This window comes from Lichenostomus cassidix, chromosome 21 (assembly GCF_008360975.1).
Source record: "Lichenostomus cassidix isolate B80296 chromosome 21, HeHo_3.0, whole genome shotgun sequence".
In the NCBI taxonomy this organism is placed as follows: domain Eukaryota; kingdom Metazoa; phylum Chordata; class Aves; order Passeriformes; family Meliphagidae; genus Lichenostomus; species Lichenostomus cassidix.
Genome location: NC_139501.1, coordinates 5,260,481 through 5,283,017, shown reverse-complemented (window position 1 = coordinate 5,283,017; position 22,537 = coordinate 5,260,481). Strand labels below are relative to the sequence as shown.

Genomic DNA, 22,537 nt, shown 5'->3' with positions numbered 1-22,537 from the left:
CCTTCCCTCTGGAGCTCAGAAATGCACTGGCAGGTGTTTGGGTCTGGAAAGCTTCCTGGAGAGCTGAGCAGCATTTTTTGGGGAGTTCTCAGGGAGTTCTCAGTGGTTTGTTGTTCACAAAGTTGCTATAAGTGTTAATGAGCTGTTATAACAGATTTATAATTGATATAGAGGTTCTTGTCTGCTTTTACTGCTTTCATTCAGGGAATTTGGCAGGTTTTCCTTGTAGCTCTGTTGTTGCTTGAAGCATCTTCCAGAGGCTGTTTGAAGACCAGAATTGATGGTGCTCTCTGGTTTTCAGCTCTGAATTGTCTGTGACTCCTCACTCCCACCAAGGCAGTGAATTTCCCCTTGGCTTTGGTTTACACAAACTCTGTATTTTTTTAAAACAATATGGGGCACAGGAATTGTTTATGCTGGTGATTCAGAACTTGGGGGTGCTCATTGTCATGGAATCCCAGGATGGTTTGGAAGAGACCTTAAAGTTCATCCAGTCCCACTGCTGGCCATGGCCAGGGACACCTTCCACTAGACCAGGTTGCTTAGGGCCCTCAGAGCTTCAGTAATTTTGTTTAAACAAATTATTTCACTCATTTAACTTCAAATAATTTATTTTCAAACTCTGGGGTCACTTTTGCTGGGTTTAATTCTTGATTTTCTTCAGCCTTCTGTTGCACTTTCAGTGCTGCTCATAGCCCATGTCACCATTAACTCCTTTTGTGGGCTGTGTTATGCTGGCTATAAAGTAAAATTGGGGGTGATGACACAACTTGAAGTGTTTCTTTGTGATTCAGGCTTTGTTTGGGGCAGCAAATACAGGAGTTTTGGGAAAATTTTGAGCATCTGTTGGGCTTTCAGGGAGCACTTCCGGCGGTGTGACTTTCCAAAGATGGATTTACCTAAAAATTTGGTGTCTCTGGGCACCTAAAGCCGTGGTTTGTGGGGAAAACGCTGCTTACAAAGGTTGAAATGAATAATGAGCACTCTTGGGAGCCTTTCTGTGGCAGAAAACTCTGTTCCTGGTTCCTTCCCTTCCCACGAGGTGGCAGGAGAAGGACAGAATGTTCCCAAAGCTGGAATGCAATCATTTCCTCCTGGTGGCTCTGCTCCTCTGGATTTTCTCAATTTATTAGGGATTCCTGAGGCTGTTGAGCAATGAGTAACTCTGGAATGGAAACCGAGATCTCTGTCCATGGATCTCGGTGTATCCATGAACAATTGCTAATTGCCATCCAGCTGTTCTCAGTGTGCTGTCCCTGGGGGGGTTGTGTGGCTTTGGTGCCTTAGGGTGTTTCTGGAGGGATTTTTTTGGGATATCACTCAGATTTTGAGGTTCAGGAATTGTTGCTGCCTCACTGCTGACATTGGCTGCCATGCTGGGATTTGTGTGGATAATTTAAGAATCTGGAAGCCCTACTCCTACCTGCAGGGAGAGATGGCAGCCTGAGATGTTTTGGGTGCTCGTGGAGCACTTTATTGAGCTACATGGTCCTTTTATCCAGGTTTGTTCAGCTGGAGCAGAGAAGGCTGAGGGGAGATTCACTGGGGCTGCAGCTCCTCCTGAAGGGCAGCTCTGATCTCTGCTCTGGTGACCAGGGACAGGACTGAGGGAATGGCTGGAGCTGTGCCAGGGAGGGTTAAATTGGATATCAGGAAAAGATTCTTCCCCCAGAGGGTGCTGGGGCACTGCCCAGGCTCCCCAGGGAATGGTCATGGCCCCAAGGCTGCCAGAGCTCCAGGAGTGTTTGGACAGTGCTTTGAGGCACAGGGTGGGATTGTTGGTTGTCTGTGCAGGGCCAGGGGATGATCCTGTGTGTTCCTTCCAGCTCAGGATATTTTGATTCTGTGGTCCATGGTTCTAGGTCAGCCTCTTCACAAAAAAATCTCCCTGGCCATCTCTGGTATGGAGTAGATGGATGTGTTTGGAGATGCTGCACATTCCCAAAGGCTTCTGTTGGGCTGCTCCAGGTCTCTAACATGTCCCTGTGCTGCATCCCTGTCTGCTCCCCAGGCCTCTGCTTTTCGTCAGAGTTCTTGGAATCATGGCAATGTTTAGTTTGGAAAAGCCCTCTAGGATCATCAAATCCAACCATTCCCCCAGCACTGGCAGGTCAACCCCAAATGCCACATCCACAAGTTTTTTTAACAGTTCCAGGAATGGTGACTCTACTGCTTCTCTGGGCAGCTGTGCCAGTGCCTGACCAGCCTTTCTATGAATATCCAACCTGAGCCTCCCCTGGCACAGCTTGAGGCTGTTTCCTCTTGTCCTGTCCCTGTTCCCTGAGAGCACAGCCTGACCACCTGCCTGCTCCTGTCAGGGAGTTGTGCAGAACCAGAAGGTCCCACCTGAGCCTCCTTTTCTCCAGGCTGAGACCCCTAAACTCCCTCAGCTACTCCCCATGGGGTTTGTGCTCCAGGTCTTGCTCCCCCTGTTATTTTTGCAGGACATCTGGGTGTCTCAGCAGGCACAGGATGATCCAGTGGATCGGGCTGGAGAAGGGACTTGTGGAAAGGCAGACCCTGGTCCGCTGGGATTGTAAAAACGTGGGCAAGGCAAGAGGGCAGGATGGTGGTTGGTAGCTTTTGGAAGCATTGAAAGGAGAATGGGAAGGAGCAGTTGGGGACAGTGGCTGGTGCTAGCTGGTGGTACAAAGGAGGGGCTTTGAGCTGTGAGTGGTGCAGGGTGAGTGGCAGATCTGTCCTGATCCATCTGAGATGAGAGCTGGGGAAGGGAGCCTGGAGACCCTTGAGTGGGCTCTGAGGACTGAACACACTCCTAACAGCAGGCAAAGTGATCAGAAACGCTGCTTGGTCTGGGATCGTTTGGAGCAGCTTGATCTGCTAAAAGCTGTTTCATACAATCATGGAATTACAGACTGGGTTGGGTTGGAAGGACCTTAAAGATCATCCCATCCCACCCCCTGCCATGGGCAGGGACACCTTCCACTAGCCCAGGTTGTTCCAAGTCCTGTCCAGCCTGGCCTTGGACACTTCCAGGGATCCAGGGGCAGCCACAGCTTCTCTGGGTAACCTGTACCAGGGTCTCCCCACCCTCACGGCCAAGAATTTGCTCCCAGTCTCCCATCTAACCCTGCCCTCTGGCAGTGGGAAGCCATTCCCCCTTGTCCTGGCAGTCCAGGCCCTTGTCCAAAGTCCCTCTCCAGCCCTTCTTTAGGCCCTGAGGATAATTAGTGCTGGTGACTGACACTGAGCAGTTCTGAAGATACAAAGTAAATCCCTACTCACACATTTGCTCTGTGCCCATCCTGGGCTCACAGGTTCCTGCAGGGAGCAGCCACGGCTGGTTGATGCTGGGCCATCGAGCTGAGCTTCACCTCATTTGATACCTCTGCCCAGAGTGACATTTTTCCTTCCCTCCAGGCAGTTCCTGATCTGTTTCTGATGCTCTCGCTGAACACGCTGGGTGTTGTTGGAGGGCAGATCAATGGCACTCCCAAAAGCCTTCCTGAAAAACAACTGGAATGGCAGTGAAACAGCACTGGGGGAGCTGCCTGGATTTGTTTAAAAAGTGGAATAAAAAGAAGAAACTGTCATGGTCTGAGTTTGTTTGTTGTAACAGGTGGGCTGGTTAAACACCCAGCAGGGCTGGAGAATGCAGGGCTTTGGTGGGGTGAGGTGGTTGCTGTTTCTGAGAGTATTCCTGGGGTAGGAAAATACAAATATTAATACAAAATTTGCTTCCAAACAAGTTTGAGCAGAGATGGGAGATACCAGTGGAGCTGTGGTGTGACAGTGCCTGGGGCAGGGGTTGGATGGGGAAGGGAAGGGGTTTGTAAGGAATCAGTGGGGTTTACATGGAGGTAACCTGTGCTGTGTGGGGCAGACATCCCTCATCCTCACAAATCCTTGCTTCTCTCCAGCCTGTGGAATTTGTCTTGGATCTAAAATGATACCACTTCATCCTGCATTGCAGCCTGGGGACAAGGAGAGCCCTGGCAGCTGAAGGTGGCTCAGGGCACTGGAGATCCCATCTTGGCCAAAAACCAGAGCAGTTTCTATTAATTTTAGCTGTGATTTGGCAAAACTGTGGGAGGAAACTGCCAGGCAGGTTGGGGTTCAGTTCAGTGTGATCCATACACTCTTCCCGAGGCACATGGAGCAGTTCTGATCCTGCACACTGCCTGCTTTGCTGTGCTGCAGCAGGAGCTGCTGGGGAGCCCTGTTTGACCCTCTATTGAGCAGGCTGTGCTTTGTATCCCTGGGGAAGGCGCCTGGCAAACCGCAGGGTGTTTTCCATCCACAGGGCTGCACCGAGCTGGCTGTGCAGAGTGGAAACATGGAATTGATCAGAGCCTGGGGGTGTGATGGCGTTGGCTGCTGTGTTGTCACTGCATGAGAGTGAGGGACAGGCTTGTGTGTCCTGTGCCTGAGGATTATTTGCTCTGCTGAGCCTCTGCTGTCCAACTCTAGATCCCTGAGCAGGGAAAGAGTGGGAATACCCCTCCTCCAATTTGCATTTTGTATCACTTCAATTCCATCTACCACAAAATACAAAGAGCTGCAAAATGTATACCACTCCAACAGCAATGTATATAAGTTATTAAATAATGATCTGATTAAAGGAATATAAATGAAGCCTTTAAGTAGGTCTTTTCTACATACATATTATTCCTCATTAAAGAAAAATATGTAAAAAGGCCATTGGTAATTGCTTTGTTAACCACTGTAGAAAATACCAATTCTCTGGTCACAGACTCCGTTAGTTTAGCACTTTATACAACTCCCTGCACTTCCCATCCTATAACGCTTGGAAATCTTTATAATCTGTTCTGGGCTAGAAATTTGGTCTCTTGGTTGTGGTTTTAATATGAATGACACAGGGAGGGTTTGAAAAGCCCTTTCCTGGCTCCACAAGCTGCTGGATCCAATGCAGGAGTTGCTGCCCTGACCATGCTGGACACTAAAGGTTCCTCATTTTCTCCTGGCAGGTTAATTCCAACCACACCAACAAGGGGTCTCTTTAACAACTATTTGTTGCACAAACATGATGGTGCCCAACATAAACTGACTTCTGCAAGTGTTGTTGTCACCTTTCTGCCTTGGAGACCCTGGAATCTGGAAGTTTTTCCCAGTACAGAGAACTTCTGGCTATTATTTTGGGATAAATGGTGAAGCATTGGCAGTTTAATTCTTAAAGATATTCAGATCTGCCTCCTTCCCAGACATTACTTGGGAAAACAGTGATGGTCTCTAGGAGTCATCTGGTATTTTGTGTGTCTCCTACCAAAGAAAATGTGTTTGTGACTCCATGTCCATGTGTTTGCTTTCTCCCCAAGGCTGGACCTGATGAGATTTGGAACTGATGATCTTGGATGTCTTTTCCAACCTGAATGATTCTCTGGTTCCCTCAGTGCCTGTTTAATCTGGTGTTTAGTTTCCACCAAGCTGTACTCAGGGTTGAAGGGGCTGAGGATAAACCAGGTTGGGAGAACTCTGGGTGGAACAGATTCTATCACATGCTTGGCAGGCTGGGTGTGAAGAGAAACCTTGAGAGAGAGGGAATAGGGCTGAGATAATGGATAGCAGGGAGAGGGACTAGGGCTGAGATAATGGATAGCAGGGAATGGGAGGCAGTGAGGGAGGTGGGAAGCTGGAGAGACTGGAGTAGCTGTTGGGCTGCAGGAAAAAAATGGGGCTGTTGCAGTGAGGAATGCTTAGAGTAACACAGATCTCCAGGAAAACCTGTCCTGTTTGTTCCTGTGCTGACACCAAGCCTTGCCTTGCAGAAGCCCAGCTGAAGGAGGTGGAGGAGATGCTGGAGCAGGAAGGTTTATCCCAGATCTCCCGCAGTCCTGCCAGCGAACAGGTCGCCTATTTCCTGGTGGAGAGGGCGGCACTGCTGGGACAGCTGGCAGAGGCAGCCCGGCAGCTGGAATCCCACAGCACCCCGGATGGGCTCCAGGTACCTTCTGCTCAGTGCCTCTGGCTGCCTGAGAGCTGCTGGGGAAGGAATGTCTTTGGGATGTTTCTGTAATGAAAACTGCTTTTCTTGTCTCTGAGGCCACTGTGGAGTCTTGGGGCTGAAGTACCTGAAGGAGCTACAAGAAAGATGGAGAGAGTATTTACCAGAGCCTGGAATGCCAGGGCAAGGGGGAATGGCTTCAAATGGACAGAACAGGTTTAGATTGGATATTGGGAAGGAATTGTTCCCTGTGAGGGTGGTGAGGCCCTGGCACAGGTTGCCCAGAGAAGCTGTGGCTGCCTCTGGATCCCTGGAAATGTCCAAGGCCAGGCTGGACAGGGCTTGGAGCAACCTGGGATAGTGGAAGGTGTCCCTGCCTGTGGCAGGGTGACACTGGATGAGCTTTAAGGTCCCTCCCAACCCAAACCAGTCTGGGATTCCATGATTGTAGGTCAATGCCTTTCTTATTTCTCACACTTTGCACTTGATTTGCTCCCACATCTGCACAGGAGCAGTGAAATGGATTTATTGTAATACTGTGTTGAGGGGTTTGTGATGTGATTGAGGATCTTCACTAGGTGAGAATGACTTTCTCTGGGTTCAGCTGGAGCAGAGGAGGCTGAGGGGACTCTCACTGGGGGCAGCTTTGATCTCTGCTCTGTGATCAGGGACAGGACTGAGGGAATGGCTGGAGCTGTGCCAGGGAGGGTTAGATTGGATATCAGGAAAAGGTTCTTCCCCCAGAGGGTGCTGGGGCACTGCCCAGGCTCCCCAGGGAATGGTCATGGCCCCAAGGCTGCCAGAGCTCCAGGGGTGTTTGGACAGTGCTGTGAGGCACAGGGTGGGACTGTTGGGGTGTCTGTGCAGGGCCAGGGGTTGGACTGGATGATCCTGTGGGTTCCTTCCAGCTCAGGATATTTTGATTCTATGGTTCCAAGGCCACCAATTTCCCCCTACTCCTGATTATGGCCATGTCTCCATGGAAGTTGAGTTCAGCAGTGCTCTGGGATTCTGGGAGCTGCTGTTTGTGCCTGAGCTCCCAAGCAGTGAGGAGGGAGCAAGACCTAAAATAGGGGTCAGGGCTTCTGCTCTTGTTCCTTTCTGTTTCTCCCTGCTGACAGGAATGGAATCACACAGCAGTTTGGATTGGAAGGGAGCAGGAACACCGTCCACTAGACCAGATTGCTCCAACGTGGCCTCAGAACACTTCCAGGGAGTTGTTACAAATTTAATGCTCTTTGTTTCCAATCAAACACAGCTCCTCCACAGTTCTCACACTGGGCACTCTTTCTCTGGTGCACACTGGAGATGTATTTTCCGGGAAAACATCTCCCTGATGGGACTGATTACTCTCCCCAGTGATGTCATTGCTGACTGTGCCTGTGAAGCAGAGACTGTTTATTAAACACTCCATTGTTCCTGGAGTATCCCACTTGTTTTACAGAACCATTAGAGCTGCAGCAGCGTTACAGGTTAATGTGTTAATTGCTCCTCTTGCTCTGTTTACCGGATTGTGTAGCCTTGCTTGTTCCCAGCTGACCTGTTCCCTTCCTGAAGTGAAGGGCCAGACACGTTCCTGTCTGGTACAGGGATGAATTCAGCTTTTAGCCAGGCTGCTCAAGCAGAATTAACTCTTTTGTTGCATCCTAGGAAAGCAGAAAGGCGGGATACAAACCTGCCTCTCTGTGTGGTCAGCTCAGAGAAATCCATGGGGAAATGCCTTCTGGATTTATGTCATGTGCCACCTCACTCACCCTCTGGAGTGCCAAATGTCAATGGCAACCAACGTGCTGAGCCTTAGGACCCCATCAGTGCAGGTGTAGTGGAGCAGGAATATATAATTCCAGAAAAAAGAGGGACAGGCCTGAGCAGTGGCCTAGGGAACTTGATGGAGTTCAATTTCCAGTGCCTGGATGGGATCAATCCCAGAATGAGTACAGGATGGGGGAAGAATTAATGGAGAGCAGCCCTGCAGGGTGGATTTAGGAGTTCTTGTGGATCAAAAGCTGGACATGAGCCAGGAGTGTGTTTGCACCCCAAAGGCCAAAGAGCATCATGACTCTGCTCCCCTCTGGAGAGATCCCCCTGCAGTGCTGCTCCAGCTCCAGGATCCCAGCACAGGAAGGACATGGATCTGTTGGAGGGAGGCCATGGAGATGCTCTGAGGGCTGGAGCCCCTTGGGAGCCAGGCTGGGAGAGCTGGGGTTGTCCACCTGGAGAAGAGGAGGCTCTGGAGAGAACTTAAAAGATCCTTCCAGTGCCTAAAGGGGCTCCAGGAGAGCTGGAGAGGGACTTGGGACAAGGGCCTGGAATGCCAGGACAAGGGAATGCCTTCCCACTGCCAGAGGGCAGGGATAGATGAGAATTGGGAAGGAATTCTTTGCTGTGAGTGTGGGGAGGCACTTGTGTCATTCAAAATAAAAAGCAAAGAATATCTTCACAGAATCACAGAATGGGTTGGAAGGGGCCCTTGAAGATCATCTCATTCCATCCCCCATCTTCCACCAGAATGGAAATTTCACTCAACAGCCTGATCCCCACCTGGCTGCACCCTGTAAGGGAGCTATGGAGAGCCAGAAGGGCCCCCTGACTCTCCCCTCAGCTGCTCCTCATCACACTTGTGGTCTCCTCGGTTTTAGGTTTGTCCTTAAGTATGTTGGGAGGGTTTTTAATAGGTTTGGAGTGAAAACCCAGAGCCCAGAGTGTCACTGCCTCATTCTCAGGCTGTGCCCACCCTGGGCAGGAATTAATCCCTTCTGCTGAGAGCCAGGGAACACCTCACTCTTTGGGGTGCCTCGTGGGCATCACCTGCCTTTGGTGTGTCCCAGAACTGGTGCTGAAGATGAGGAAATACACATTTTTCCTATGGAACCAATGTGGAGGGGAAAACAAACAGCTCTGCTTTGGTCACATCACCACAGAGTTCCTCATTTCCATTGGAACATTAACCCTTGTGCTTCAGCTCTGCAGGGAGGAGCTGCAGGGGGAACCAGCATCACCTGCAGGAGCTGTGGAAGGTCTGGATGAAGCCCCACAGAGGCTGGTGGTGACCCAGGAAGAGATGCAGGAGGTGACAGAGGAGCTGGATGCACCAAACGAGCACAGTGGAGCAGGTAAGAACTGCTCTGGTGGCCACTCCTGGCCTGCTCTAGCCCTGGGGAGGGGTGGGGGCAGCCTGTCCTCTGTCCTCTCTGCTTGGCATGTGGGAAATTCCAGAAAAACTCCAGAGCCAGGAGTCAGCCTGTTCCCGATGAGGTGGGAATGCAGTCATTAACAGTTACAAATCTGTTAATTCTGAGACTGGGCTCCTCTGATCTGTGCTCCAGCTGCACAGGCTGGACTGATTTCCTATCCCTGGCTCCTCTCCAGGGAGAAATTCCTGTCCTAGGATGGGGTGGAGAGGGAATTATGACTTGGTGTGGAAGCAGAGTAGCTGAATTACTGTGTGCACAGCTGGACTCCTCATCCCAGGGCTGTCCAGGTGCAGGTTGGGATTTTGCCTCTGCAGGAGCCTTAGCAAGTGCAGCAGTGGGGATGTGATTTTCTACCTTGTCCTTGCTGGGAATATTCCCTTCACATCCTTGAAATAAATGTTGTTGACCAGCCCTGAAGTGTTATTTATTAGAAGGATTTTTTAATAAATTCTGACTGTAGAAATAAACTGTTTTCTGGAGGGAGACATGGTAAAGCTACTCTTGGAGTGAAAACATCCATGGAAAATGTCCTGAGTGACACACAGATGTCTGGGTGCTCTTTTGGGAGTTTCCTTGCATTGTCCCCAAATCTGTGATGCAGAATTTCATTGGTGAAGAGCAGCAACTGGCATGAGGTGACATCCCAGCCCCACATGCCTTTGCAGGGACCAACTCTTTTCAGGAGAGTGGCACTAGCTGGGACAGGTTTAGGGCAGAATTGCAGGTCCTGGTGCTCTCCTTGGAACTCACACAGCCAGCACCAGGACCTGACAGCTCCTTTCCAGCCCCAGCAGCTCATCTTCAGCCCTATCAGCTTGTCTCCAGCCCCAGCAGTTCCTTTTCTGCCCCAGCAGCTCCTTTGCAGCCCCAGCAGTTCATCTCCAGCCTCTGCAGTTTGTCTCCAGCCCCTGCAGGTCCTTTCTAGCCCTGTCAACTCCTTTCCAGTCCCAGCAGCTCCTTTTCTGCCCCAGCAGCTCCTTTTCTGCCCCAGCAGCTCCTCTCCAGCTTCATCAACTCCTTTCCAGCCCCAGCAGCTCCTCTCCAGCCTGCAGTCCCATCATTCCCAGCCTTTCCATCCTGTATTGGGTTGGGATTGATCCAGAGTCCCCAGGGGTGGGCTGAGTGCTGTGGCAGCTCCAGCACTGCCACTCCAGAGCATGGAAAAGCTCCAGCCTGGGATTCTCATGGATTGTAGCCTGAGCAGGGAAATCTGTGCTTTCTGAGGGATCAGATGAATACAAGGCTTTGCAAACTGTGAGTAAGGGTTTGATGCTTGTGTTGGCTGTGGGGTTTGTTGTGCTGTGTGTGCAGAATGAGGGTGACAATGTCCCAGTGGCTTCCCTGGCTCTGTGTCTCCCCACAGCTTCTCCTCCTGGTGAGCTCTGAGCCAACTGCTCTGGGAATCAATTGATTTGCTACTAAAAACCTAAAGTGGGGTCACTGATCTTTAGTAAAACCACCTTAAATAGCATATTTTGGTTCAGTGAGAACTTGTGTGCATCGGAGATGTGGTTTTTCCTGACCTGTTTGAGCTCAGTTAGTGGGATTTTGGTGAGGAAAGGCTTTGAATGGTATTTAACAAAGTGCATAAGGAATGTTGTGGGGTTTTTCCAAAACAGAACAGGGCTGCCAGATTCAAACACTGTTGTACTTATGGAGTCATCCCTGTGGTCAGCCCTGAAAGCAGCTGAGGGGGAAAATAGGGGGGAAGGAATGGGAAAACGGGGTGGTCAGGATGTTTGTGAGAGGAAAAGAGCTGGAATTTTATCATCCATTTTATCATAATTTTATCATCCATTTTATCATCAATTTATGTAGGGTTCAACAGGCTGTTGAGTGGAATTTCCATTCTGGTGGAAGATGGTTGGAATGAGATGATCTTCAAGTTCCCCTTCTAACCCATTCTGTGATTCTGTGAAGATGTTCTTTGCTTTTTATTTTGAAGGACACAAGTGCAAATCCAGTATGAGAATCCTGGTTTGAAAAAGGAATTTGTTGCTTTTTCCAAATTGGAACCAAATAAGGAGACTTGTTTATTTTTTTTTTTTTGCCTGACTAGAAGTAAAATTTAAACTAAAATTTCCTGTGCCCAATGTTAAGTTGAAAAGGGAAAAATATTTCTTCCCTTTTCTCTGAGGAAAATTGTCTCCCTATTTTTGGGAGGATACCAGTGTGCCATCAACATACGCTTCTAATACAAGCACCTTTTCCTATTTCTGCCCTGGAAATACTGGTAATCTGCATTAATTGGTGTTGGGATTAATTTATTCATTGATCCAGGCTTGAAGGCTCGGTGTGCAATTTTTCCAGCTGTGGCCATTCCATTAAATTTTAATGCCTGGACAACACAGATCCACGGGCTGGGATTATGCTCCTGCTCGTGGCAATGATGGATTTTGTGATGAAAATTCAAAATGTGGCTGTTTGGGTTTTCCAGAGTTTATGGAACCCAATTAAATGAGGTGAGGGATTTAAATGAGGTTTACCTTCATGATCCAGAGGTAAACTGAATCCCTGGAATAATGATGGAGAGGCTGCTGTTGAACCTGGATCTCCAGGGATATCAACCTTTGCTGTGGGAGGGAGAGGGTGTGGATGTGGGGTGTGTTCCCTGTGGATGTGGGGTGTGCTCCCTGTGGATGTGGGGTGTGCTCCCTGTGGATGTGGGGTGTGCTCCCTGTGGATGTGGGGTGTGTTCCCTGTGGATGTGGGGTGTGCTCCCTGTGGATGTGGGGTGTGTTCCCTGTGGATGTGGGGTGTGCTCCCTGTGGATGCATTCCATGAAGATGTGTTCTCACATGGATGTGGGATGTGTTTCCACATGGGTGTGGGATGTATTCCCAGTGGATGTAGGATATATTCCCCGTGGATGTAGGAAGTGTTCCTACATGGATATAGGATGTGTTCCTAGGTGGATATGGTATGTGTTCCCACATGGATGTGGGATGCATTTCCAGTGGATGTAGAATGTTTCCAGAGGATGTGGGATGTGTTCCCTGTGGATGTGCGATGTGTTCCCATGAAGATGTGTTCCATGAAGATGTGTTCCCACATGGATGTAAGATGTGTTTCCATCCACATGGATGTGGATCCATGCCAGCGGATGTGGGATGTTTCCAGTGGATGTAGGATGTGTTTCCAGTGGATGTAGGATGTGTTCCCATGTGGATGAGGGATGTATTTCCAGTGGATATGGGATGTATTCCCATGTGGATGTGGGATGCGTTTCCAGGGAATATGGGATGTATTCCCAGTGGATGTGAGGTGTGTTCCCACGTGGATGTAGGATGTGTTCCCATGTGGATGTGTCCCATGAAGATGTATTTCCACATGGATGTGGGATGTGTTCCCAGTGGATGTAGGATGTGTTCCCAGTGGATGTGGGATGTGTTCCCATGAAGATGTGTTCCATGAAGAGGTGTTCCCACATGGATGTGGAATGTGTTTGCATGAGGATGTGTGGTGTGTTCCCACATGGATGTAAGATGTGTTTCCATCCACATGGATGTGGATCCATGCCAGTGGATGTGGGATGTTTCCAGTGGATGTAGGATGTATTCCCTGTGGATGTGGGATGTATTCCCACGTGGATGTTGGATGTATTCCCAGTGGATATGGGATGTGGTTCCAGGGAATATGGGATGTGTTCCCATGTGGCTGTGGGATGTGTTCCCAGTGGATGTGGGATGTGTTCCCAGTGGATGTGTGGTGCATTCCCAGTGGATATGGGATGTATTCCCAGTGGATGAGAGATATATTCCCAGTGGCTGTGGGATGTATTCCCAGTGGATGTGTTCCCATGTGGATGAGAGATGTGTTCCCAGTGGCTGTGGGATGCATTCCCATGCACACCTGTCCACGCTGCCCCCACCTTTCCCATGTGTTGGACCAGCCCATGATCCATGCTTGGAGCCTGCACAGCCCCAGGCCAGTGCCCTGTCTGTGCTCTGTGTGCAGGCAGGACTGAGCTGCAGAGAGCCATGGAGCACAACAGCCGGCTGGACAAGGAGATCCTGGCGCTGCGGGCGCGAGTGCAGACACTCGACCTGGAGAGGAAAGCATTCCTGGAGCTGGTGAGGATCCACCAAGCCGAGCCAGCCATCCTGGGCTGCTCCTGCAAGTCTTCCCTGCTCCCAAACCTGCCCCACCTTCCTCTTTCCCCTCCCTGTTCTATGCCCAGCCTTTCCAGAGCTGCGGTTTGGCTGTCACGGTTCATGGAGCAGCAGAATTTGGGAAATGGGCAGAATGCACCTCTGGCAGAATGCAAACTCTTCCTTCCATGCAGGAAAAAGTTTAAGGCACTCCAGCTGAGTGGGAGCTTGAGGAGTTTGGGACACATTTTGCTGTGCCTGTGGAGAGGGATCAGCTCCTTGCTCCTGATTGGTGTCAACAGAGTCATAAAGATGTGTTCCATGTGTGTCTTTACATGTGTGTCTTTACATAAATACATGTGTCTTTCCCTGCACTGCATTGAAGAGTTCAGTTTACCTAAGTTTACCCTAAGCACCCCACCAGCTGGTTTGAAATCCATTCGAAATTTATGCTCATTTTTGGTCCCTCTTGGCCCCTTTGGTTTTTAACTCAGCCACATTGATTGATTTGCTCGTTTTCTGTGGGCTCCCTGAAGGGAATGATTTATCATTACATTACTGTTACATTACTGTTAGTTAAATGCTTGATGTCATACAGCCAGGATTCTCTAAATGCCACCTAGAAATAAGGAACAATGAAGGAACTATCAACCAGATAATTCCTTACTAAGGTTGCCAACAAGAAAGGGATAGAAGAGTCTGATTCCTACTAAAATGTGCCATTGGGCACAAAATCTGCTGCTGTTCTTGTCTCCTGATTTCCTTAGATCAGCCCTGAGAGCCTGGAATTGCCTCTGCCAGTTCTCTCACATCAAATGAGTATTGTTAAATTAATACAAGTATCTCTGAGAAGATGCTTTCCCAATAAGATTTATCACATCATGTCTTGAATGGGATTTATTCCCATTTGAGGGGTTTAGAATTTTACAATATGGTTTTGTTCCTTGCATTTAAGAAAGTTGCTGGTTCTTCCATGTCTGTCACCTCAAACCTTGTATTTACAGCACAGTCTCTTCATGGAACAGCAAAAAACCATAATTTAGTTCAAATTTCTCTGTTTACTTTTATTAAGATTCCAAAGAATGTTTTCCTTGCTGTGGGACATTGCTCCTTTCAGTCACTATGGATACACACATGTGTATGCATAGATTATGATAAAATAGAAATATAATATTAAAATCCACATATATATATATATATATATATATATATAAAAAGAAGTCTATATAGACAAAAACCATAAAGATATATGTAACATATTGTGTTCACTCTACAGAGAAAAATGTAGTCAGGCTGAGGTCCATTTCAGCCACATGTTAAGCTAAAAGCAAATTCCCTTTATTCCTTAGGAATGGAGTTTAATTGTTGGCACAGAAGCTGAGAAACCCCTAATATTTATTTATAAAAGTAGAAAATGTACTTTTTTACCAACTACAGCAGCTCTGTGTCCTGAAATGTCTTTTCTTGCCTGTGGCTCATGGAGAACAGGGGAGGAACAGGGTGGGCAGTTGGTCTGGGATGAGCTGTGACTGTGGGGTGAGGAGCTGCTGGTGATAATGGAATTTCATTGATCCCACGGATGGAAGACACTGAAAGGTGTCCTCAGAAAGAGCAGCTGGAATCTGACACAACGTGGGTGTGATCAGGAAGTGAAACAAATTCAGGAAAATCACCCTTTAATGGATTGTGGCATTCCCACTTTTGCTGCTCCTTGTCTGAGGCCACTCAGCTGGATCTCAACCAATCCCTCAGGACAAGGAATAGTGACAAATTAATAATAAATACAAAGATTGAGATTTCACCCAAACTGAAGGCAGCTGTTTGTGTTGCAGGTGGAGCAGCTCAAGGAGGAGATCTGTGAGTACCAGAGGAGCGAGAGGCTGGAGCCTCCACAGGCTGAGGGAGCTGGAACAGCCTCCCTGCAGGTGTTTCCAAGAGCTCTTTCTTTGCCATTCCAGGAAAACAGGGTCCCCTCTGCATCCCAGCCCCCAGCTAGGGGTGACAACCTGGTTGTTCTGGGCTTGGAAGGTTTTGCTCCCAGGGCCAAGAGATGGAGCTGACCTGGCTTGTGTTTTATTTCTGAGAGACTCAGGTGGCATTGGAATCACTCTGTGCTCCCAAGGGAAAGATGTGCAGCTGGGTGAGGAGGCCACAGAGATGAACTGAGGGCTGGAGCTCCTGTGCTCTGGAGGCAGGCTGGGAGAGCTGGGATGTTCACCTGGAGAAGAGAAGGATCCAGGGAGACATTAGAGGGATCCAGGGACCCTAAATGGGCTCCAGGATAGCTGGAGAGGGACTTGGGACAAAGGATGGAGGGACAGGACACAGGGAATGGCTTCCCACTGCCAGAGGGAAGGTTAGATGGGAGATTTGGAATGAATTCTTGGCTGGGAGGGTGGGGAGGCCCTGGCACAGGTTGCCCAGAGAAGCTGTGGCTGCTCCATCCCTGGAAGTGTCCAAGGCCAGGTTGGATGGGGTTTGGAGCAACCTGGGATAGTGGAAGGTGTCCCTGCCATGGAACAGGATGAGCTTTAAGGTCCCTCCAACCCAATCCATCCTGGGATTCTGGCATCTCAATCCTAGCTCTGTGCTGATGTTCATCTTCTCTTGGGCACAGAGCACACGGGAAGAGGCAGGAGCTGATGGAGGCACCAGTGCTGGCAGAGCTGCCCCTGATCAGGAGCATGGAGATCAGGGAGGTGAAACTCTTCACAAAAGGTGAGAGGTGTAGAAATCTCACTCCTTGTACTTCCCACTGGTTCCTGGTGCTGTGCTTCTGTCTTGCAGGATGATTGGATTATTGGATTGTTTGGAAGATTCTTTAGGACTTTGTTCTGCTCCCAAATGGGAAAATTTGGAGGTTATGCAGTCCTGAGGAATCAGGAATGCATTTCCTCCAGTGAAATGCTGACACTTCCTATGGTTTGTTGCTTTTCTTAAAGAAGAGAGTTGGGCTCTTGGGGATCTCTGCAAACACAAATGTTGCTTTTAAACCTGTTTTGGTGCTTGGAAGTTTCCTCTGGATTTGGTTGCTCTCCAGGAGTGCACCAAAACACCTGGCTTTCAACCTTCAATATGTAAACAGGGATTTCTAAGGGAATTCAAAGCTTTGTTCTCCCAATCCCTGCTCAGGAGTGCTGCAGGTTCAGGGAGGAAAGGGGGGCTGATCCCATCCCTCTGGCTCGTTTCCCTTCAGAATCCCAAGCCTCTTCCCCACCTCCAGCAGCTGAATTTGCTGTTGGCTCTCTGCTGTTGGCAACCCTGTGCCTGACCTGTTTCCTGCCAGACCTTCATCATTCCTTGTGGAGATCCCATCACCCCTAACTCCCATCTAAATAAGGACAGGCCATGCTGGATGTGAGACTGGAAATCAGCAGGAGAGCGTGAGGAAAACCTCAGCTTTTCCTCGCCGATGGGGAGCAACTGGGATGCAATTCCAGCCCTGGTGATGCTGGTTTTTGGTGTGCAGGTGCAGGGAAGCCATGGAAAACATCGAGGGCAGGAATTCCCAGCTCCTTCACAAGCTGCAAAAACTGGAACAGGAACATGAAGGTTTGGTTGAGCACAATGAAGAGCTGGAGTCGATTCTGGGAGAGACAAAGATCCAAACCAAGCAGGAGAAGGAGCAGCTGGAGAGTGAGATGGAGGGACTGCACCAGAAAGTGAGTAAGGAATGGGAGAGACAAGGTTTGGGTTTCTTTCATTCCAGCTGCTTTTCTCTCTGATTGGCAAAATAAAGTGATGTTTTACCTGCACCCTGCTGTGTGTAGTTGGACAAGGAATACAGCCAGAAAAACTTGCCAGTTCAGGAGAGAGGGGGAAAGAAGGAAAAAATCCCAGCAGGGAGCAAATGGCACTTGGTTGGATGTGCAGATTCCCCAGTGTTACATCAGTGTTGTCTTTTCCAGCTCCTGTTCCCCCTCACAGAATCCCAGACTGGTTTGACTGGGAAGGGACCTTAAAGCCCATCCAGTGCCACCCCTTGCCATGGGCAGGGACACCTTCCACTGTCCCAGTCTGCTCCAAGGCCCATCCAACCTGGCTCTGGACACTTCCAGCAATGGGACAGCCACAGCTGCTCTGGCACCCTCTGCCAGAGCCTCCCCAGCCTCACAGGGAGCAATTCCTTTGTTATTAGGATGAGTCCACTCAAATCATGCTTTGGCTTCAAGAAGTGGCTAGAAAACCTCTATTATCTGCATGTGACAAATGGGAACCTTTGGGAAATCACAGATTTGAAGCACCTCATTGAACATCTGTTTTTCCAGAGCCATGGCAACCTTGGGGCCTCCTTGAGCACCTGCAGGGCCACCTCCACCTCTGAGCAGGGATTAAGTTGTGGCTGAAGCTTCTCAGGCTGATGCTGCCTGAGTGGGTGGGTTTTAGCCTCAGTTTTCTGGAGGGACTCTCCATCCCTCTGGAGTAGCTCTGTGAGGAGTGCTGCACTACAGACTGGGTTGGCACTGCTTGCCCAGGGAAAATTCTGTGTGAAGCATCACTGCCAGGGCACCTGATCCCTTGCAGAGGGAGCAGCTGGGGAATTGACAGCCAGAGAGAACAGAGGAAAACAGAGTTTGGTGTGGCCAGGTGGGATTCTCCCCACAAAGGCTGGCTGAGGAGGTTCTTCCCTGATCTGAGGCTTTGCTAACTAGCCAGGAGCTCTTCCTTGCTGGGGCTCTTGCTCTGTTCCATCTGTCTGTGCTGGAGATCCTCTCTGCAGTGAGCCTGGATTGATCCATCCTCCCTGACTGGCAGCTGCACCAGTCCAGAGTGTCCCTAGGGGATTCCTGAGGTGAGATTTTAGGCCTTCCCTGGGTTTTCAGTCAGGACTGATGTGTCCTAACACCTGGTGTTGGGTTAACACGTGGTGTAGGAGATGCTGCCAGCATATCCCAGGTGGACACACATCTCCAAGCTGGATTGTTCAGAGGAAGGGATGAGGAATTCCCTGTCAGTTGCCTCTGGAAAATCCTCTAAACACAGGCTGAAGGCAGGTTCAAATACCTTAATGAGAGTGCTGGTGGCACCGATTTTGTCTCCTGTCTCATAGGAGCCACAGGCTCTGGGCTGGGATGGAAAAGGGTTTGTCCACCATGGCAGTGCTTTGGTCGAACTCTGAGCTTCAGCTCACACCAAACTCTTCCCCTTTGGAGCAGAGTCTACACAGCCCTGCACAAACCAAACACAGTGCATGCTCAGTTTGGACAAACCCCTGCTTTGCTCCGTGGGTTGTCACACAGATCCCTGGGAGCCAAGGAGATGGGAGGTGTTTTGGCTGCAGAGGCTTGGCAGCTGCTGCAGCTGGCAAAGAGCCATTGTGAGGGGTGCAGGACCATGGAGGAGAGATGGATTAACCCTTGGAAAGATGCATTTGCTCAGCCAGAGGTGGCTGAGCTGTGTCCTGCATTCCCAAGGGGCTTTGAGAGCCCTGGAGATGAGGAGGAAAGGGGTGCAGTCTGGGGAAGGCAGCACTGCTGGGTGTTTGCCAGCCTTGCCCTGGCTGGGAAGGACTTGGGAAGGTTTTCTGTCCTGGCACAGCTGCAGGAGCCTTGGCTGGTCAGGCTGTGACTCAGGGTGAGGAGAAGAGGATACAGAGTGAGGATTGTTCTGCTGCTGGCACAGGATTGGGAGCACAAATTAAGTGCATAAAAGTTAATGGCTTGGAGAGAGAATAAAGAAATGCATTGCTTGGTACCAACTTCTGACCAAAGGCTGGCTGAGGGTGAGGAGGGAAGGTGTGTTTTGCATTTGAGATCCCTTTTGGGGCTCTAAAATCTTGCTGAACCCCAAATTATCATCCAGTCATGCAAGAGGAGAAGAAGTCGTTGTCCTTAAGCTCTTTTGTGAGAGGTCTGGGTGTTTCACCCCACTTTTAATACCTTTTAACACCTTGGTTAGGTCATATCTTTGTTTTAAAAGCAGTGTTGCAGCAGCTTTCCTGTGTTTTGGAGTCCATTCCCTGCTGGGAGCTCCAGCAGACCTAGCTGCTGCCTGGAGCTCGTCAGGGAGAGCAAAGATCAGGGGCTTAGAGGTGCTGCTTTGGAAAGGGACTGGGACTGGCAGGGACTTGGCACTTCTTTGGCTTTGAGATTGCATATGAGGAAGAAATTCTTGGCTGTGAGGGTGGGGAGGCCCTGGCACAAGGTGCCCAGAGAAGCTGTGGCTGCCCCTGGATCCCTGGAAGTGTCCAAGGCCAGGCTGGACTGGGCTTGGAGCAACCTGGGACAGTGGAAGGTGTCTCTGTCCATGGCAGGGGGTGGACTGGATGGGATTTGAGGTCCTTTCCAACCCAAGTCTGGGATTCTATGGAGTTGGATTTCATCTCCTTCTAGTGTCCCAACCCATTCCAGGAGAGCTGAGCTCAGACAGTTGGACAGACCAGCCTGGGGCTTTAGAGATAACCCCAAACTGGATTTCAAGCCCAAGGAGTGAAAGGGAAGCTGCTCAGGCACCTGCTGGCAGTGGGGCAGGGGGACTGTGAGTGCCAAGACTCAGATTTTGGAAAAGGGTCTGTGGGATCCCTGATGGGGAGAGAAGCTGAGCTGCACCTCTGGGATGATCCTTAGCTGGGCTGCTCTGAGCTCACTGAGCCCTTTATTACTTGAGGACCAATAATCCTTCCCCCAGGGCAGATGCCCTTGGGGGTAATCCAAACACAGAGTGAGACTTTGTCCAAACTCCCACCTGCCAGGAGATGCCAGGAGGAGCAGAGGTCAGTGGTCACAGAGGTCAGTGGTCACAGAGGTCAGTGGTCACAGAGGTCAGCTCTTTGCTGTCCCAAATCCTGAGTCCTTCTGGAGGGACTGACAGTTTCCCATGAGCAGTGAAAGGACCAGGATGAGTCCTGATGGTTGAACATCTGCTTGGATGAGATCAGCACTCCCAGCACAGGGAACAAGGATGATCCAGCACACAATATGGGCTGTCTCAGGGTCCTCTGTGTCAGAGGAGCACCACAATGTGTGCAATCTTTGCATTTTCACCAGGTACCTGGGTTGTTTCACTTCTTCTGTGGAGCAGAATTCCATCTTGTTCTGGCTCCTTCCTCCTTGGAAGCAGCAGGATGAGGGATGAGCTGAGCTGGCTGTGCACATCCCTCCTGTTCCTTGCTTCCAACATGGGGCTTATCAGCAACAGCAGCACAAGGAGCACTCTAGGAGTAGTTGTGCATTTAGTTGTGAGTCCTGGTTTGGTTTTAACTTGGGCTTTGTCCATATGCAGATCACCAGTTTGGAAACAGAGTTGCTTGAGGTGCAGAAGAACAAAAGTGAGATGAATGGGAATGAGCAGGTGGTGTCTGGAGCTCAGGAGATGCAGGAGGTGAGAGCTTTTCCTTGGGGAATGAACTGCTCTGCTTAGAAATGTTTTAAATGAGCATCTGAAGTGACCCTCTCCTGGGGATTCTCTCTGTCACCATCTCCTGGGGATTTGTAGCCCCTCAGCTCATGCAGATGGATTGATTTTTGGAGGAAAGCAGCCAATGTGATCTCCATGAAAACTCCTCTCCCCTTAGGAAGTTGTTTTGCCTTCAGCTCTCCCAGCTGAGGAGTTTATTATCTCCCCATGATAGTGAAGTTTTTTACCTGTGTGAAGGTGCTCAATTCTTATTTAGAGTTAGTGAAACCAAGGGTTTCATCAGGTGCATTTAAAGCTGATTCCCATCAGGTTCTGAGTTAACTTTCCTGTCCATTTGCTCCTTGCCAGCCCAACAACTGGGTCTGCCTGGTGTGTCTGCCAGACAGAGGTAGGAGAGGAGCTTCCCAAAGTATTTTGAGTGAGTGGAAGTTCTGCCAGCCCTGGATAAGAGGTGGAGGAATTCCACTGGAAATGTTTGAGAACCCTTTTCCTCCTCTCCTTGTTTCCTAGAAGACACATTTCCTGCAATCTTCTCTCTGTGTAGAAAAAACGATGTTGTGAAAGTGACTCTTAACATTTCTGGTTGCAGATGTTGGAAAGCTGCCAGGAAACCATAGACAAGTTGGGAAGCCAGCTGGGAGAGAGGAGAGAACGGAGAAAGCAGCTGGCATCTGAGCTGGAGCTGCTGAGGGAGGATCTGAGGGCTGAGAAGGTGGCTGTGGGCAGCCAGGTATGTCCAGTGGTGAGACTCCCTGCAGGAATCAGCTGCCTTTGCTGCTCCATGAAACATCCCCAGTGCCCTCCAAGCTCTCTGCTTGGCATCTCTTGGTGCTTTTCTCCACTTTCAGACATTTGGCTGAGGGTTTTCAGTCCAGCTGCTCTCATGGCATCGTCTCTAACTCCAGAATTTACTTTTCCTTGCAGTGAATCTAATAGCAAATCAGTCATTCCACCTTTGTAGCCAAACCCTGATTCTCTGGAGGGCAGAGTGGGAGTTTTCAGACTCAGGTATTAATTGCAGGAATCAGAACACCCCAGAGCCACATGAACATCCTGCTGGGGGTTCCCTGAGAGCCTCAGCACACTTGGCTTGAACCAATTTAGGTGCTAAATCAGCTCCTGGGGGTTTCTCTGCTGGGAATGTTGCTGGAATTCTTGCATTCCAGCTGGGCCATGGAGGAGACAGTGGGTGGTGCCAGCAAGATTGTCCAAAGGCTGCCAGGACAAGTGCTGAAAATTAGGGTACAGTTTTAGGAGATTGGCACATCTGTGGCCTGGGCAAAGGGACCTGAGGGAGGCTGGCAAGTCACAGCCATGACAAATCCCATTTTATAGCACTCTGAGAGGCCTTAGATCAGTTTGTGAGTCCTGTCAGTTCCTTGAATCCAAGTGAAAACCTATGGGAGTCCTGAGCTGTTGGCAAAACTCCACAGATTGAGGCGCTGCTGGAGGAACAGTGGCATCTAGAGGCCAAGGGTTGGTCGTGCTGCAGCAAATCCCCACTGAAACTCGGGATCGAAGCTCGGCATGAAAACTGAGCCTGGCTGGGAGGAAGAGGCTGGGTCAGACTATCAATAAACACATGGGAAGGAATTGTCTGATCTGGGGGATGATGGGGAAAATGGGAAGAGCCCTTTTTAACCCTTGCCTCCCATTTGCTCAACCTACTCATGATCCAGGGACCTTTGAATCCGAATCATCCATCCCTGAAAGTCTGGTTGGAATTCAGCCACCCACTGGCCAGTGGTCTCCCTGAATGAGGAGCTGTTTTGCCATCGAAGGGGTCAGGAGGAGATGGAATACAGAGCCCTGTGTTAGACCTTTAGCACAGAGAGCTTTGTGTGTGTTTGGTGACATCCTTGTATTGCAATGAATAATTTCCCAACAGTGCTGGAAACAAGCTTGGCATGAAATCATTTGGTTCTGTCACCTGGAAATCTCTTCTTGTTTTTAGGAGATTTTTTGACATTTTG

At 49.7% G+C, this 22,537-nt stretch overlaps 1 protein-coding gene and 1 long non-coding RNA gene across 8 annotated transcripts in view; both read left to right on the top strand.

Moving 5' to 3' along the window:
- Nucleotides 1-3,554, top strand: LOC146428351 (uncharacterized). The gene is made up of 2 exons (XR_014856182.1): nt 1-131; nt 3,386-3,554. It is a non-coding gene; the product is annotated as an uncharacterized LOC146428351 (long non-coding RNA).
- The window catches only part of CCDC30 (coiled-coil domain containing 30), a 37,904-nt gene that overhangs the window by 1,320 nt on the left and 14,047 nt on the right, over nt 1-22,537 (top strand). For 4 of the 7 annotated variants that reach the window (XM_085080350.1, XM_085080356.1, XM_085080353.1 and 1 more), the window contains exons 3-10: nt 5,748-5,923; nt 8,886-9,036; nt 13,075-13,190; nt 15,041-15,133; nt 15,826-15,926; nt 16,678-16,870; nt 20,430-20,528; nt 21,154-21,306. In XM_085080350.1, the coding sequence (XP_084936476.1) occupies nt 5,748-5,923; nt 8,886-9,036; nt 13,075-13,190; nt 15,041-15,133; nt 15,826-15,926; nt 16,678-16,870; nt 20,430-20,528; nt 21,154-21,306 (1,082 nt within the window). The remainder of the gene's footprint in view (nt 1-5,747; nt 5,924-8,885; nt 9,037-13,074; nt 13,191-15,040; nt 15,134-15,825; nt 15,927-16,677; nt 16,871-20,429; nt 20,529-21,153; nt 21,307-22,537) is intronic. The other 3 variants (XM_085080351.1, XM_085080357.1, XM_085080352.1) reach the window with 2 other exon arrangements.